The sequence below is a fragment of the Procambarus clarkii genome, chromosome 26 (genome assembly GCF_040958095.1).
Source record: "Procambarus clarkii isolate CNS0578487 chromosome 26, FALCON_Pclarkii_2.0, whole genome shotgun sequence".
In the NCBI taxonomy this organism is placed as follows: Eukaryota; Metazoa; Arthropoda; class Malacostraca; order Decapoda; family Cambaridae; genus Procambarus; species Procambarus clarkii.
Window position 1 is genome coordinate 30,419,674 of NC_091175.1, and position 19,067 is coordinate 30,438,740.

Here is a 19,067-nt window from a genome sequence, read left to right on the forward strand (position 1 = left end):
TCCCACTGGTGGGTGTTGTCCAAAGATTGTTTATCTTCACTTGTGGTTTATGCAAGTATAGGCTTATAAGCTGGACACGAGTTCTCTCACATTGACAGTGGCTTGACGAAAATTGCAGACTGACCCCTCACTCATCTGGTGCCTTCGGAGGTAGAGATGTTTGAGATATATATATCTCGAACTATCTACTTCTTTTGTAAGGTCTGATGGCGCAGTGGTTAAAGCATACTAGTTATGCCAGCTACTGGAAGGTAGTTGTGCTTTCTGGGTTCGAGTCCCACTGGTGGGTGTTGTCCAAAGATTGTTTATCTTCACTTGTGGTTTATGCAAGTATAGGCTTATAAGCTGGACACGAGTTCTCTCACATTGACAGTGGCTTGACGAAAATTGCAGACTGACCCTCACTCATCTGGTGCCTTCGGGAGGTAGAGATGTTTGAGATATATTATCTCGAACTATCTACTTCTTTTGTAAGGTCTGATGCGTAGTGGGTTAAAGCATACTAGTTATGCCAGCTACTGGAAGGTAGTTGTGCTTTCTGGGTTCGAGTCCCACTGGTGGGTGTTGTCCAAAGATTGTTTATCTTCACTTGTGGTTTATGCAAGTATAGGCTTATAAGCTGGACACGAGTTCTCTCACATTGACAGTGGCTTGACGAAAATTGCAGACTGACCCCTCACTCATCTGGTGCCTTCGGGAGGTAGAGATGTTTGAGATATATATATCTCGAACTATCTACTTCTTTTGTAAGGTCTGATGGCGTAGTGGGTTAAAGCATACTAGTTATGCCAGCTACTGGAAGGTAGTTGTGCTTTCTGGGTTCGAGTCCCACTGGTGGGTGTTGTCCAAAGATTGTTTATCTTCACTTGTGGTTTATGCAAGTATAGGCTTATAAGCTGGACACGAGTTCTCTCACATTGACAGTGGCTTGACGAAAATTGCAGACTGACCCCTCACTCATCTGGTGCCTTCGGGAGGTATAGATGTTTGAGATATATATATCTCGAACTATCTACTTCTTTGTAAGGTCTGATGGCGTAGTGGGTTAAAGCATACTAGTTATGCCAGCTACTGGAAGGTAGTTGTGCTTTCTGGGTTCGAGTCCCACTGGTGGGTGTTGTCCAAAGATTGTTTATCTTCACTTGTGGTTTATGCAAGTATAGGCTTATAAGCTGGACACGAGTTCTCTCACATTGACAGTGGCTTGACGAAAATTGCAGACTGACCCCTCACTCATCTGGTGCCTTCGGGAGGTAGAGATGTTTGAGATATATATATCTCGAACTATCTACTTCTTTTGTAAGGTCTGATGGCGTAGTGGGTTAAAGCATACTAGTTATGCCAGCTACTGGAAGGTAGTTGTGCTTTCTGGGTTCGAGTCCCACTGGTGGGTGTTGTCCAAAGATTGTTTATCTTCACTTGTGGTTTATGCAAGTATAGGCTTATAAGCTGGACACGAGTTCTCTCACATTGACAGTGGCTTGACGAAAATTGCAGACTGACCCCTCACTCATCTGGTGCCTTCGGAGGTAGAGATGTTTGAGATATATATATCTCGAACTATCTACTTCTTTTGTAAGGTCTGATGGCGTAGTGGGTTAAAGCATACTAGTTATGCCAGCTACTGGAAGGTAGTTGTGCTTTCTGGTTCGAGTCCCACTGGTGGGTGTTGTCCAAAGATTGTTTATCTTCACTTGTGGTTTATGCAAGTATAGGCTTATAAGCTGGACACGAGTTCTCTCACATTGACAGTGGCTTGACGAAAATTGCAGACTGACCCCTCACTCATCTGGTGCCTTCGGGAGGTAGAGATGTTTGAGATATATATATCTCGAACTATCTACTTCTTTTGTAAGGTCTGATGGCGTAGTGGGTTAAAGCATACTAGTTATGCCAGCTACTGGAAGGTAGTTGTGCTTTCTGGTTCGAGTCCCACTGGTGGGTGTTGTCCAAAGATTGTTTATCTTCACTTGTGGTTTATGCAAGTATAGCTTATAAGCTGGACACGAGTTCTCTCACATTGACAGTGGCTTGACGAAAATTGCAGACTGACCCCTCACTCATCTGGTGCCTTCGGGAGGTAGAGATGTTTGAGATATATATATCTCGAACTATCTACTTCTTTTGTAAGGTCTGATGGCGTAGTGGGTTAAAGCATACTAGTTATGCCAGCTACTGGAAGGTAGTTGTGCTTTCTGGTTCGAGTCCCACTGGTGGGTGTTGTCCAAAGATTGTTTATCTTCACTTGTGGTTTATGCAAGTATAGGCTTATAAGCTGGACACGAGTTCTCTCACATTGACAGTGGCTTGACGAAAATTGCAGACTGACCCCTCACTCATCTGGTGCCTTCGGGAGGTAGAGATGTTTGAGATATATATCTCGAACTATCTACTTCTTTTGTAAGGTCTGATGGCGTAGTGGGTTAAAGCATACTAGTTATGCCAGCTACTGGAAGGTAGTTGTGCTTTCTGGGTTCGAGTCCCACTGGTGGGTGTTGTCCAAAGATTGTTTATCTTCACTTGTGGTTTTATGCAAGTATAGGCTTATAAGCTGGACACGAGTTCTCTCACATTGACAGTGGCTTGACGAAAATTGCAGACTGACCCCTCACTCATCTGGTGCCTTCGGGAGGTAGAGATGTTTGAGATATATATATCTCGAACTATCTACTTCTTTTGTAAGGTCTGATGGCGTAGTGGGTTAAAGCATACTAGTTATGCCAGCTACTGGAAGGTAGTTGTGCTTTCTGGGTTCGAGTCCCACTGGTGGGTGTTGTCCAAAGATTGTTTATCTTCACTTGTGGTTTATGCAAGTATAGGCTTATAAGCTGGACACGAGTTCTCTCACATTGACAGTGGCTTGACGAAAATTGCAGACTGAACCCCTCACTCATCTGGTGCCTTCGGGAGGTAGAGATGTTTGAGATATATATATCTCGAACTATCTACTTCTTTTGTAAGGTCTGATGGCGTAGTGGGTTAAAGCATACTAGTTTGCCAGCTACTGGAAGGTAGTTGTGCTTTCTGGGTTCGAGTCCCACTGGTGGGTGTTGTCCAAAGATTGTTTATCTTCACTTGTGGTTTATGCAAGTATAGGCTTATAAGCTGGACACGAGTTCTCTCACATTGACAGTGGCTTGACGAAAATTGCAGACTGACCCCTCACTCATCTGGTGCCTTCGGGAGGTAGAGATGTTTGAGATATATATCTCGAACTATCTACTTCTTTTGTAAGGTCTGATGGCGTAGTGGGTTAAAGCATACTAGTTATGCCAGCTACTGGAAGGTAGTTGTGCTTTCTGGGTTCGAGTCCCACTGGTGGGTGTTGTCCAAAGATTGTTTATCTTCACTTGTGGTTTATGCAAGTATAGGCTTATAAGCTGGACACGAGTTCTCTCACATTGACAGTGGCTTGACGAAAATTGCAGACTGACCCCTCACTCATCTGGTGCCTTCGGGAGGTAGAGATGTTTGAGATATATATATCTCGAACTATCTACTTCTTTTGTAAGGTCTGATGGCGTAGTGGGTTAAAGCATACTAGTTATGCCAGCTACTGGAAGGTAGTTGTGCTTTCTGGGTTCGAGTCCCACTGGTGGGTGTTGTCCAAAGATTGTTTATCTTCACTTGTGGTTTATGCAAGTATAGGCTTATAAGCTGGACACGAGTTCTCTCACATTGACAGTGGCTTGACGAAAATTGCAGACTGACCCCTCACTCATCTGGTGCCTTCGGGAGGTAGAGATGTTTGAGATATATATCTCGAACTATCTACTTCTTTTGTAAGGTCTGATGGCGTAGTGGGTTAAAGCATACTAGTTATGCCAGCTACTGGAAGGTAGTTGTGCTTTCTGGGTTCGAGTCCCACTGGTGGGTGTTGTCCAAAGATTGTTTATCTTCACTTGTGGTTTATGCAAGTATAGCTTATAAGCTGGACACGAGTTCTCTCACATTGACAGTGGCTTGACGAAATTGCAGACTGACCCCTCATCATCTGGTGCCTTCGGGAGGTAGAGATGTTTGAGATATATATATCTCGAACTATCTACTTCTTTTGTAAGGTCTGATGGCGTAGTGGGTTAAAGCATACTAGTTATGCCAGCTACTGGAAGGTAGTTGTGCTTTCTGGGTTCGAGTCCCACTGGTGGGTGTTGTCCAAAGATTGTTTATCTTCACTTGTGGTTTATGCAAGTATAGGCTTATAAGCTGGACACGAGTTCTCTCACATTGACAGTGGCTTGACGAAAATTGCAGACTGACCCCTCACTCATCTGGTGCCTTCGGGAGGTAGAGATGTTTGAGATATATATATCTCGAACTATCTACTTCTTTTGTAAGGTCTGATGGCGTAGTGGGTTAAAGCATACTAGTTATGCCAGCTACTGGAAGGTAGTTGTGCTTTCTGGGTTCGAGTCCCACTGGTGGGTGTTGTCCAAAGATTGTTTATCTTCACTTGTGGTTTATGCAAGTATAGGCTTATAAGCTGGACACGAGTTCTCTCACATTGACAGTGGCTTGACGAAAATTGCAGACTGACCCCTCACTCATCTGGTGCCTTCGGGAGGTAGAGATGTTTGAGATATAATATCTCGAACTATCTACTTCTTTTGTAAGGTCTGATGGCGTAGTGGGTTAAAGCATACTAGTTATGCCAGCTACTGGAAGGTAGTTGTGCTTTCTGGGTTCGAGTCCCACTGGTGGGTGTTGTCCAAAGATTGTTTATCTTCACTTGTGGTTTATGCAAGTATAGGCTTATAAGCTGGACACGAGTTCTCTCACATTGACAGTGGCTTGACGAAAATTGCAGACTGACCCCTCACTCATCTGGTGCCTTCGGGAGGTAGAGATGTTTGAGATATATATATCTCGAACTATCTACTTCTTTGTAAGGTCTGATGGCGTAGTGGGTTAAAGCATACTAGTTATGCCAGCTACTGGAAGGTAGTTGTGCTTTCTGGGTTCGAGTCCCACTGGTGGGTGTTGTCCAAAGATTGTTTATCTTCACTTGTGGTTTATGCAAGTATAGGCTTATAAGCTGGACACGAGTTCTCTCACATTGACAGTGGCTTGACGAAAATTGCAGACTGACCCCTCACTCATCTGGTGCCTTCGGGAGGTAGAGATGTTTGAGATATATATATCTCGAACTATCTACTTCTTTTGTAAGGTCTGATGGCGTAGTGGGTTAAAGCATACTAGTTATGCCAGCTACTGGAAGGTAGTTGTGCTTTCTGGGTTCGAGTCCCACTGGTGGGTGTTGTCCAAAGATTGTTTATCTTCACTTGTGGTTTATGCAAGTATAGGCTTATAAGCTGGACACGAGTTCTCTCACATTGACAGTGGCTTGACGAAAATTGCAGACTGACCCCTCACTCATCTGGTGCCTTCGGGAGGTAGAGATGTTTGAGATATATATATCTCGAACTATCTACTTCTTTTGTAAGGTCTGATGGCGTAGTGGGTTAAAGCATACTAGTTATGCCAGCTACTGGAAGGTAGTTGTGCTTTCTGGGTTCGAGTCCCACTGGTGGGTGTTGTCCAAAGATTGTTTATCTTCACTTGTGGTTTATGCAAGTATAGGCTTATAAGCTGGACACGAGTTCTCTCACATTGACAGTGGCTTGACGAAAATTGCAGACTGACCCCTCACTCATCTGGTGCCTTCGGGAGGTAGAGATGTTTGAGATATATATATCTCGAACTATCTACTTCTTTTGTAAGGTCTGATGGCGTAGTGGGTTAAAGCATACTAGTTATGCCAGCTACTGGAAGGTAGTTGTGCTTTCTGGGTTCGAGTCCCACTGGTGGGTGTTGTCCAAAGATTGTTTATCTTCACTTGTGGTTTATGCAAGTATAGGCTTATAAGCTGGACACGAGTTCTCTCACATTGACAGTGGCTTGACGAAAATTGCAGACTGACCCCTCACTCATCTGGTGCCTTCGGGAGGTAGAGATGTTTGAGATATATATATCTCGAACTATCTACTTCTTTTGTAAGGTCTGATGGCGTAGTGGGTTAAAGCATACTAGTTATGCCAGCTACTGGAAGGTAGTTGTGCTTTCTGGGTTCGAGTCCCACTGGTGGGTGTTGTCCAAAGATTGTTTATCTTCACTTGTGGTTTATGCAAGTATAGGCTTATAAGCTGGACACGAGTTCTCTCACATTGACAGTGGCTTGACGAAAATTGCAGACTGACCCCTCACTCATCTGGTGCCTTCGGGAGGTAGAGATGTTTGAGATATATATATCTCGAACTATCTACTTCTTTTGTAAGGTCTGATGGCGTAGTGGGTTAAAGCATACTAGTTATGCCAGCTACTGGAAGGTAGTTGTGCTTTCTGGGTTCGAGTCCCACTGGTGGGTGTTGTCCAAAGATTGTTTATCTTCACTTGTGGTTTATGCAAGTATAGGCTTATAAGCTGGACACGAGTTCTCTCACATTGACAGTGGCTTGACGAAAATTGCAGACTGACCCCTCACTCATCTGGTGCCTTCGGGAGGTAGAGATGTTTGAGATATATATATCTCGAACTATCTACTTCTTTTGTAAGGTCTGATGGCGTAGTGGGTTAAAGCATACTAGTTATGCCAGCTACTGGAAGGTAGTTGTGCTTTCTGGGTTCGAGTCCCACTGGTGGGTGTTGTCCAAAGATTGTTTATCTTCACTTGTGGTTTATGCAAGTATAGGCTTATAAGCTGGACACGAGTTCTCTCACATTGACAGTGGCTTGACGAAAATTGCAGACTGACCCCTCACTCATCTGGTGCCTTCGGGAGGTAGAGATGTTTGAGATATATATATCTCGAACTATCTACTTCTTTTGTAAGGTCTGATGGCGTAGTGGGTTAAAGCATACTAGTTATGCCAGCTACTGGAAGGTAGTTGTGCTTTCTGGGTTCGAGTCCCACTGGTGGGTGTTGTCCAAAGATTGTTTATCTTCACTTGTGGTTTATGCAAGTATAGGCTTATAAGCTGGACACGAGTTCTCTCACATTGACAGTGGCTTGACGAAAATTGCAGACTGACCCCTCACTCATCTGGTGCCTTCGGGAGGTAGAGATGTTTGAGATATATATATCTCGAACTATCTACTTCTTTTGTAAGGTCTGATGGCGTAGTGGGTTAAAGCATACTAGTTATGCCAGCTACTGGAAGGTAGTTGTGCTTTCTGGGTTCGAGTCCCACTGGTGGGTGTTGTCCAAAGATTGTTTATCTTCACTTGTGGTTTATGCAAGTATAGGCTTATAAGCTGGACACGAGTTCTCTCACATTGACAGTGGCTTGACGAAAATTGCAGACTGACCCCTCACTCATCTGGTGCCTTCGGGAGGTAGAGATGTTTGAGATATATATATCTCGAACTATCTACTTCTTTTGTAAGGTCTGATGGCGTAGTGGGTTAAAGCATACTAGTTATGCCAGCTACTGGAAGGTAGTTGTGCTTTCTGGGTTCGAGTCCCACTGGTGGGTGTTGTCCAAAGATTGTTTATCTTCACTTGTGGTTTATGCAAGTATAGGCTTATAAGCTGGACACGAGTTCTCTCACATTGACAGTGGCTTGACGAAAATTGCAGACTGACCCCTCACTCATCTGGTGCCTTCGGGAGGTAGAGATGTTTGAGATATATATATCTCGAACTATCTACTTCTTTTGTAAGGTCTGATGGCGTAGTGGGTTAAAGCATACTAGTTATGCCAGCTACTGGAAGGTAGTTGTGCTTTCTGGGTTCGAGTCCCACTGGTGGGTGTTGTCCAAAGATTGTTTATCTTCACTTGTGGTTTATGCAAGTATAGGCTTATAAGCTGGACACGAGTTCTCTCACATTGACAGTGGCTTGACGAAAATTGCAGACTGACCCCTCACTCATCTGGTGCCTTCGGGAGGTAGAGATGTTTGAGATATATATATCTCGAACTATCTACTTCTTTTGTAAGGTCTGATGGCGTAGTGGGTTAAAGCATACTAGTTATGCCAGCTACTGGAAGGTAGTTGTGCTTTCTGGGTTCGAGTCCCACTGGTGGGTGTTGTCCAAAGATTGTTTATCTTCACTTGTGGTTTATGCAAGTATAGGCTTATAAGCTGGACACGAGTTCTCTCACATTGACAGTGGCTTGACGAAAATTGCAGACTGACCCCTCACTCATCTGGTGCCTTCGGGAGGTAGAGATGTTTGAGATATATATATCTCGAACTATCTACTTCTTTTGTAAGGTCTGATGGCGTAGTGGGTTAAAGCATACTAGTTATGCCAGCTACTGGAAGGTAGTTGTGCTTTCTGGGTTCGAGTCCCACTGGTGGGTGTTGTCCAAAGATTGTTTATCTTCACTTGTGGTTTATGCAAGTATAGGCTTATAAGCTGGACACGAGTTCTCTCACATTGACAGTGGCTTGACGAAAATTGCAGACTGACCCCTCACTCATCTGGTGCCTTCGGGAGGTAGAGATGTTTGAGATATATATATCTCGAACTATCTACTTCTTTTGTAAGGTCTGATGGCGTAGTGGGTTAAAGCATACTAGTTATGCCAGCTACTGGAAGGTAGTTGTGCTTTCTGGGTTCGAGTCCCACTGGTGGGTGTTGTCCAAAGATTGTTTATCTTCACTTGTGGTTTATGCAAGTATAGGCTTATAAGCTGGACACGAGTTCTCTCACATTGACAGTGGCTTGACGAAAATTGCAGACTGACCCCTCACTCATCTGGTGCCTTCGGGAGGTAGAGATGTTTGAGATATATATATCTCGAACTATCTACTTCTTTTGTAAGGTCTGATGGCGTAGTGGGTTAAAGCATACTAGTTATGCCAGCTACTGGAAGGTAGTTGTGCTTTCTGGGTTCGAGTCCCACTGGTGGGTGTTGTCCAAAGATTGTTTATCTTCACTTGTGGTTTATGCAAGTATAGGCTTATAAGCTGGACACGAGTTCTCTCACATTGACAGTGGCTTGACGAAAATTGCAGACTGACCCCTCACTCATCTGGTGCCTTCGGGAGGTAGAGATGTTTGAGATATATATATCTCGAACTATCTACTTCTTTTGTAAGGTCTGATGGCGTAGTGGGTTAAAGCATACTAGTTATGCCAGCTACTGGAAGGTAGTTGTGCTTTCTGGGTTCGAGTCCCACTGGTGGGTGTTGTCCAAAGATTGTTTATCTTCACTTGTGGTTTATGCAAGTATAGGCTTATAAGCTGGACACGAGTTCTCTCACATTGACAGTGGCTTGACGAAAATTGCAGACTGACCCCTCACTCATCTGGTGCCTTCGGGAGGTAGAGATGTTTGAGATATATATATCTCGAACTATCTACTTCTTTTGTAAGGTCTGATGGCGTAGTGGGTTAAAGCATACTAGTTATGCCAGCTACTGGAAGGTAGTTGTGCTTTCTGGGTTCGAGTCCCACTGGTGGGTGTTGTCCAAAGATTGTTTATCTTCACTTGTGGTTTATGCAAGTATAGGCTTATAAGCTGGACACGAGTTCTCTCACATTGACAGTGGCTTGACGAAAATTGCAGACTGACCCCTCACTCATCTGGTGCCTTCGGGAGGTAGAGATGTTTGAGATATATATATCTCGAACTATCTACTTCTTTTGTAAGGTCTGATGGCGTAGTGGGTTAAAGCATACTAGTTATGCCAGCTACTGGAAGGTAGTTGTGCTTTCTGGGTTCGAGTCCCACTGGTGGGTGTTGTCCAAAGATTGTTTATCTTCACTTGTGGTTTATGCAAGTATAGGCTTATAAGCTGGACACGAGTTCTCTCACATTGACAGTGGCTTGACGAAAATTGCAGACTGACCCCTCACTCATCTGGTGCCTTCGGGAGGTAGAGATGTTTGAGATATATATATCTCGAACTATCTACTTCTTTTGTAAGGTCTGATGGCGTAGTGGGTTAAAGCATACTAGTTATGCCAGCTACTGGAAGGTAGTTGTGCTTTCTGGGTTCGAGTCCCACTGGTGGGTGTTGTCCAAAGATTGTTTATCTTCACTTGTGGTTTATGCAAGTATAGGCTTATAAGCTGGACACGAGTTCTCTCACATTGACAGTGGCTTGACGAAAATTGCAGACTGACCCCTCACTCATCTGGTGCCTTCGGGAGGTAGAGATGTTTGAAATATATATATCTCGAACTATCTACTTCTTTTGTAAGGTCTGATGGCGTAGTGGGTTAAAGCATACTAGTTATGCCAGCTACTGGAAGGTAGTTGTGCTTTCTGGGTTCGAGTCCCACTGGTGGGTGTTGTCCAAAGATTGTTTATCTTCACTTGTGGTTTATGCAAGTATAGGCTTATAAGCTGGACACGAGTTCTCTCACATTGACAGTGGCTTGACGAAAATTGCAGACTGACCCCTCACTCATCTGGTGCCTTCGGGAGGTAGAGATGTTTGAGATATATATATCTCGAACTATCTACTTCTTTTGTAAGGTCTGATGGCGTAGTGGGTTAAAGCATACTAGTTATGCCAGCTACTGGAAGGTAGTTGTGCTTTCTGGGTTCGAGTCCCACTGGTGGGTGTTGTCCAAAGATTGTATATATATATATATATATATATTATTAAATATGACCGAAAAAGTAAGATTAATAATTCTAACACGAATTTTCTCAATCTTTCGTACATTTCTTTTCACTGTTGGAGGTAAATCAAAAATCAATTCTCCAAAATTCATTTTTATTTCTAGTCTGACGCGACACGAGCGCGTTTCGTAAAACTTATTACATTTTCAAAGACTTTAGTTCACAAATACACAACTGAATAGAACTTACGCATCTCCGATTTTATATCTACATTTGAGTCAGGTGGAAGGGGTGATGTGGCATTAACACAAGACAGAACAAGATGTGGCATTAATAGGGTATTAATTTCATCAACACAAGACAGAACAAGAAGTGGTATTAATAGGGTATTAATTTCATCAACACAAGACAGAACACGAAACAATGGATATTGAATAGAAGTGTTTGTAGAAAGCCTATTGGTCCATATTTCTTGATGCTTCTATATTGGAGCGGAGTCTTGAGGTGGGTAGAATATAGTTGTGCATTAATTGGCTGTTGATTGCTGGTGTTGACTTCTTGATGTGTAGTGCCTCGCAAACGTCAAGCCGCCTGCTATCGCTGTATCTATCGATGATTTCTGTGTTGTTTACTACGGTTTCTCTGGCGATGGTTTGGTTGTGGGAAGAGATTATATGTTCCTTAATGGAGCCCTGTTGATTATGCATCGTTAAACGCCTAGAAAGAGATGTTGTCTTGCCTATATACTGGGTTTTTTGGAGCTTACAGTCCCCAAGAGGGCATTTGAAGGCATAGACGACGTTAGTCTCTTTTAAAGCGTTCTGTTTTGTTTCTGGAGAGTTTCTCATGAGTAGGCTGGCCGTTTTTCTGGTTTTATAGTAAATCGTCAGTTGTATCCTCTGATTTTTGTCTGTAGGGATAACGTTTCTATTAACAATATCTTTCAGGACCCTTTCCTCCGTTTTATGAGCTGTGGAAAAGAAGTTCCTGTAAAATAGTCTAATAGGGGGTATAGGTGTTGTGTTAGTTGTCTCTTCATAAGGTTGCATGGCTTTTCACTTTCCTTCTTATGATGTCTTCGACGAAACCATTGGAGAAGCCGTTATTGACTAGGACCTGCCTTACCCTACAGAGTTCTTCGTCGACTTGCTTCCATTCTGAGCTGTGGCTGAGAGCACGGTCGACATATGCGTTAACAACACTCCTCTTGTACCTGTCTGTGAAGTCGCTGTTGGCATTTAGGCACATTCCTATGTTTGTTTCCTTAGTGTAGACTGCAGTGTGGAAACCTCCGCCCTTTTCCATGACTGTTACATCTAGAAAGGGCAGCTTCCCATCCTTTTCCATCTCGTAAGTGAAACGCAGCACGGAACTCTGCTCAAATGCCTCCTTCAGCTCCTGCAGATGTCTGACATCAGGTACCTGTGTAAAAATGTCGTCAACATACCTGCAGTATATGGCCGGTTTCAAGTTCATGTCGACTAAGACTTTTTGCTCGATGGTACCCATGTAGAAGTTTGCAAACAGGACACCTAGGGGAGAACCCATGGCGACCCCATCTACTTGCTTATACATGTGCCCATCCGGGCTCAAGAAGGGTGCCTCTTTAGTACAAGCTTGGAGTAGTTTCCTCAGAATATTTTCTGGTATGTCAAGAGGAGTACAGGCTGGATCACGATACACTCTGTCGGCTATCATTCCGATTGTCTCGTCCACAGGTACGTTGGTAAACAGCGATTCTACGTCCAACGAGGCTCTTATCCCTGTGGCCCGTGTGCCCCGCAGTAAGTCAACAAATTCCTTTGGAGACTTCAGGCTGAAGGCGCAAGGAACATAAGGAGTCAGCAGGCCGTTGAGTCGCTTCGCCAGTCTGTACGTGGGTGTGGGTATCTGGCTAATGATTGGCCGAAGTGGGTTTCCAGGCTTGTGTGTCTTGACATTTCCATATGCATATCCAGGTTTATATTCCCCAAAAATTCGTGTTAGAATTATTAATCTTACTTTTTCGGTCATATTTAATAATATATGTCTACAGGAAAGACTGCTACCAAAATATACTAATATATATATATATATATATATATATATATATATATATATATATATATATATATATATATATATATATATATATATATATATATATATGTATATATATATGTCGTACCTAGGTGCCAGAACGCACTTGTCAGCCTACTATGCAAGGCCCGATTTGCCTAATAAGCCAAGTTTTCCTGAATTTATATATTTTCTCTAATTTTTTTCTTATGAAATGATAAAGCTACCCTTTAAACCTAAAGATTATGTATGAGGTCAATTTTTTTTTATTGAAGTTAAAATTAACGTAGATATATGGCCGAACCTAACCAACCCTACCTAACCTAAGCTAACCTATCTTTATAGGTTAGATTAGGTTAGGTAGCCGAAAAAGTTAGGTTAGGTAGGGTAGGTAGTCGAAAAACAATTAATTCATGAAAACTTGGCTTATTAGGCAAATCGGGCCTTGCATTGTAGGCTGAGAAGTGCGTTCTGGCTACTAGGTACGACATATATATATATATATATATATATATATGTCGTACCTAATAGCCAGATCGCACTTCTCAGCCTACTATTCAAGGCCCAATTTGCCTAATAAGCCAAGTTTTCATGCATTAATGTTTTTTCGTCTACCTAACCTACCTAACCTAACCTAACCTAGCTTTTTTTGGCTACCTAACCTAACCTTACCTATAAATATAAGTTAGGTTAGGTTAGGTAGGGTTGGTTAGGTTCGGTCATATATCTACGTTAATTTTAACTCCAATAAAAAAAAATTGACCTCATACATAGAGAAAAGGGTTGCTTTATCATTTCATAAGAAAAAAATTATAGTAAATATATTAATTCAGGAAAACTTGGCTTATTAGGCAAATCGGGCCTTGAATAGTAGGCTGAGAAGTGAGTTCTGGCTACTAGGTACGACATATATATATATATATATATATATATATATATATATATATATATATATATATATATATATATATATATATATATATATATATATATATATATATATATATATATATATATATATATATTATTAAATATGACCGAAAAAGTAAGATTAATAATTCTAACACGAATTTTCTCGATCTTTCTTACGTTTCTTTTCACTGTTGATAGTAATTCAAAGATCAATTCTCCAAAATTCATTTATATTTCTAGTCTGACGCGACACTTGAGCGCGTTTCGTAAAACTTATTACATTTTCAAAGACTTTAGTTTACAAACACACAACTGAAACTGAATAGAGCTTACACATCTTCGATTTTATATCTACATTTGGGTGAGGTGGATGAGGTGAAAACAAACTTTCAACAATGGGTTTTGAATGGGTATTAAATTCAAACACAAGACAGAACACGAAACAATGGGTATTGAATGGAAGTAATTGTCGAAAGCCTATTGGTCCATATTTCTTGATGCTTCTATATTGGAGCGGAGTCTTGAAGTGGGTAGAATATAGTTGTGCATTAATTGGTTGTTGATTGCTGGTGTTGACTTCTTGATGTGTAGTGCCTCGCAGACGTCAAGCCGCTTGCTATCGCTGTATCTATCGATGATAGAGCTATCGCTGTAACAGCAGCAGTTGCACTGATTGTTTCATCACCAACAGTAGCTGCACCGGGTGTTTCATCATCACCAGTAGCAGCACCGGGTGTTTCATCACCACCAGCAGCAGCACCGACTGTTTCATCACCACCACCAGCAGCACCGACTGTTTCATTAACAGCAGCAGTTGCACTGATTGTTTCATCACCAGCAGCACCTGCACCGGGTGTTGTATTACCATTAGCAGCTGCACCTGACGTTTCATCACCAGAATCAGCAGCACCACCGGGAGTTTCATCACCAGCAGCATCTGGTGTTTCATCACCACCAGTAGCAGCAGCTTCGTTTGTTTCATCACCAGCAGCAGCACCGGGCGTTTTATCTCCAGCAGCAGCAGCATCGACTGTTTCATCACCAGCAGCTGCAGCAGCGGATATTTCATCACCAGCAGCAGCAGCAGCACCGGATGTGTCATCACCAGCACCAGCAGCGTCGGGTATTTCATCAACAGCAACAGCAGCACCGACTGTTTTACAAGGAAAAGCAACCGAACCGGGTGTTTCATCATCACCAACAGCAGAAGCACCGGGTGTTTCATCACCAGCAGCAGCAGCACCGATTGTTTCAGTAACAGCAGCAGTTGCACTGACTGTTTCATCACCAGCACCGCTGCACCGGGTGTTTCATCACGATCGACAGCAGCACCGGGTGTATTATCTCCAGTAGCAGCAGCACCGGGTGTATTATCTCCTGTAGTAGCAGCACCGGGTGTTTCACCACTTCCAGCAGTAGCACCGGGTGTATCATCGTCAGCAGCAGCAGCTCCGCGTGTTTCACCAGCAGCAACAGCAGCATCGACTGTTTCCTCAATAGCAGCAGAAGCACCCTGTGTTTCATCACAAACACCAGCAGAATCGGGTACTTTATCAACAGCAGCAGCTGCACCTGATGTTTCATCAACAGCAACAGCAGCAGTTGCACCGAGCGTTTCATCATCACTAGCAGCAGTGGCAGCGGATGTTTCATCACCAGCAGCAGCCGCAGCAGCACCGGGAGTTTCATCACCAGCAGCAGGGTCACCGACTGTTGCATCCCCAGCAGCAGCAGAACCGACTGTTTTATCAACAGCAGCAGAGTCAGTGATTGTTTCATCAACAGCAGCAGCACCGACTGTTTCATCAACAGCCGCTGCAGTTCTGACTGTTTCATCATCAACAGCAGCAGAACCGACTTTTTCATTAACAGCAACTGCAGTACCGACTGTTTCATCGCCAGCAGCAGGAGCACCGGGTGTTTTATCATCACCAACAGCAGAAGCAGAACCAGTATTTTCATTACCAGCAGAAAGCAGCCCCGACTGTTTCATCACCACCACCAACATCACCGGGTGTCTCATTAACAGCAGGAGCAGCATCTGGTGTTTCCTCACCACCACCAGTAGCAGCATCGACTGTTTCATCACCACCAGCAGCAGCGGCGAATATTTGATCATCACCAGCACCGGGAGTTTCATCGCCAGCAGCAGAGTCACCGACTGTTTCATATGCAGCAGCAGAACCGACTGTTTCATCAACAGCAGCAGCACCGACTGTTTCATCAACAGCAGCAGCACCGACTGTTTCATCAACAGTAGCAGAGTCACCGACTGTTTCATCAACAGCAGCAATACCGACTGTTTCATCAACAGCAGCAATACCGACTGTTTCATCAACAGCCGCAGCATTTCTGACTGTTTCATCATCAACAGCAGCAGCAGCATCGGGTGTTTCCTCACCAACAGCAGCAGCAGCATCGACTGTTTCATCACCACCAGCAGCAGCACAGACTGTTTCATCATCAGTAGCAGCACCAGGTGTTTCATCACCACCAGCAGCAGTGGCGAATATTTGAGCATCACCAGCAGCAGCAGCACCGGATGTATCATCACCCGCAGCAGCTGCAGCACCTGGTGTTTCATCATCACCAGCAGCAGCAGCAGTACCGGGTGTTTCAACACCATCAGCAGCAGCAGCACCGGGTGTTTCAACACCATCGCCAGCAGCAGCACCGGGTGTTTCATCATCACTAGCAGCAGGGGCCCCGGGTGTTTTATCACCAGCAGCATCAGCATCGGGTCTTTCATCATCACCAGCAGCAACAGCACCGACTGTTTCATCAACAGCAGCAGAACTGACTTTTTCATTAACTGCAACTGCAATACCGACTGTTTCATCATCACCAGCAGCAGCAACACCGGGTGTTTTATCATCACCAACAGCAGCAGCACCGGCTGTTTCACCAACAGCAGAAGCAGAACCGGTATTTTCATTACCAGCAGAAGCAGCCCCGACTGTTTCATCACCACCACTAGCTTCACCATGTGTTATCACCAGCATCCTCTTCACCGGGTGTTTCAACACCATCAGCACCGGTTGTTTCATCAACAGTAGCAGCAACACCGGATGTTTCATTACCAGGAGCAGCAGCACCGAGTGTTTCATCACCACCAGAAGCAACACCGGGTGTTTCATCACCACTAGCAGCAGCACCGGGTGTTTCATCATCACTAACAGCAGCTGCATCGGGTGTTTCATCACCACCAGCAGCAGCAGCACCGGGTGTTTCATCACCACCACCAGCAGCACCGGGTGTTTCATCACCACCAGCAGCAGCACCGGGTGTTTCATCACCACTAGCAGCAGCACCGGGTGTTTCATCACCACCAGCAGCAGCACCGGGTGTTTCATCACCACTAGCAGCAGCACCGGGTGTTTCATCACCACCAGCAGCAGCACCGGGTGTTTCATCAACAGCTGCAATAGCAGCACTGGGTTTTTCATCAACAGCTGGAACAGTAGAACTGGTGGTTTCTGCAACAGCGGCAAGTGTTTCGTCAATAGGAGAAGCGCCAAGTGATTCATCAGTAGTAACACTGGGTGTTTCATCAACAACAACAGCAGCAGCAGCAGCACCGGGTGTTTCATCAACAGCAACAGCAGCAGCAGCACCGTGTGTTTCATCAACAGCAGTAGCAGCACCAAGTGTTTCATCAACAGCAGCAGCATCTCCGGGTGTTTCATCAACCGCAATGGATGTTTTATCATTTGTGTGAAAAGGCCCTAGCACTGTGTATTTTGCTTTTCCCTGACGTACGGTTCTAGTGTTCTAGTTTTTCTCTGAAACAGAGACGCACGGTTGTTGTGTCATAAATTTTGTTTATTTTAAAAAGTTTTATTTTTAGTTTTAAAAGTTTAATTTTTAATTTTTTTTATTTTTTATTTAGTTTTAAATAATTTTAAAAGGGCAGCTCCTATTAATATCTTATGAATATAGCATCCATTTAACACGTATGGCACTTGGAGATATTAATAGGAGCTGCCTCGTATGGGCCAATGAGCCTTCTGCAGTTGCCTTCTTTCTTATAATTCCTTTCCTTCACTTATTCTTGGTCGTCAGGTGATCTGCCAGGGTGGATATAAAGATCTGATCAACTATGTTTTCTTATCTTCATACTACTTTGCTCTGTTGAAGGCGAATTAGCCAAAAACGCGTTAAGAATTCTTTGTTTTTCACATGTGGTTATTCTTATTTTTCACACACACATATATATATATATATATATATATATATATATATATATATATTTCATTGAATATGACCGCATATTCTGTATTTATTATTTTCTGGTTTAGGGCTTCTATCCCTCTAACTATTTTCTTAGCATCAGGGCTTAATTGAAATAGGAGTTCTCCAAAACTCATTTTCGTACTTTTAAGGTGAAGAAAAGAAGTGATTTACTATAGAGTGTATTACACTTATTTGTATAATTTGCACGACGTTTCGAACCTCCATGGTTCATTCTCAAGTGAACAGATCTTACAATACTAGTTGATTTTATACCCGCATTAGGTCAGGTGATAATACAATGAAGGTGAAAACATGGGGGGATACATAAGGGATAAACATAGGGGCTGCAGAAGGCTTATTGGCCCATACGAGGCATCTCCTATCCAAACACAAAGATTAATCCAGTGTAATTGGCCTGTTATGTTGGACATTGTCTATTCACATAAGAATAGAGCGACCTACCATGAACACCCAAATCACGAAAATATTTACTCTACCCACCATGAGAGTAAGGACAAGACAAGAACATATCGATGCCAACACAGAAGACAATGTCCAACATAACAGGCCAATTACACTGGAATAATCTTTGTGTTTGCATAGGAGATGCCTCGTATGGGCCAATAAGCCTTCTGCAGCCCCTATGTTTATCCCTTATGTATCCCCCCATGTTTTCACCTTCATTGTATTATCACCTGACCTAATGCGGGTATAAAATCAACTAGTATTGTAAGATCTGTTCACTTGAGAATGAACCAAGGAGGTTCGAAACGTCGTGCAAATTATGCAAATAAGTGTAATACACTCTATAGTAAATCACTTCTTTTCTTCACCTTAAAAGTACGAAAATGAGTTTTGGAGAACTCCTATTTCAATTAAGCCCTGATGCTAAGAAAATAGTTAGAGGGATAGAAGCCCTAAACCAGAAAATAATAAATACAGAATATGCGGTCATATTCAATGAAACATGTTTGAAAGAAAACCTGCTGCCAGTATACACCAATTTATATATATATATATATATATATATATATATATATATATATATATATATATATATATATATATATATATATATATATATATATATATATATATATATATATATTTATATATATATATATATATATATATATATATATATATATATATATATATATGTATATATATATATATATATATATATATATATATATATATATATATATTTATATATATATATATATATATATATATATATATTTGATTGTATGTAGACATATGATATATGTAGAGATTAAGCCTGCTCAATCAAATAATCAAATATATATATATATATATATATATATATATATATATATATAT

At 42.6% G+C, this 19,067-nt stretch overlaps 1 protein-coding gene across 1 annotated transcript in view; it reads right to left on the reverse strand.

The window, feature by feature from the left end:
• LOC123750873 (mucin-22-like) overlaps positions 1-19,067 on the reverse strand; it is a 42,214-nt gene that overhangs the window by 16,807 nt on the left and 6,340 nt on the right. The window contains exons 2-5 of the mRNA XM_069331609.1: positions 16,862-17,240; positions 15,502-16,632; positions 14,793-15,365; positions 14,180-14,643 (exon numbers count right to left, since the gene is read on the reverse strand). Of these exons, the coding sequence (XP_069187710.1) occupies positions 14,180-14,643; positions 14,793-15,365; positions 15,502-16,632; positions 16,862-17,240 (2,547 nt within the window). The remainder of the gene's footprint in view (positions 1-14,179; positions 14,644-14,792; positions 15,366-15,501; positions 16,633-16,861; positions 17,241-19,067) is intronic.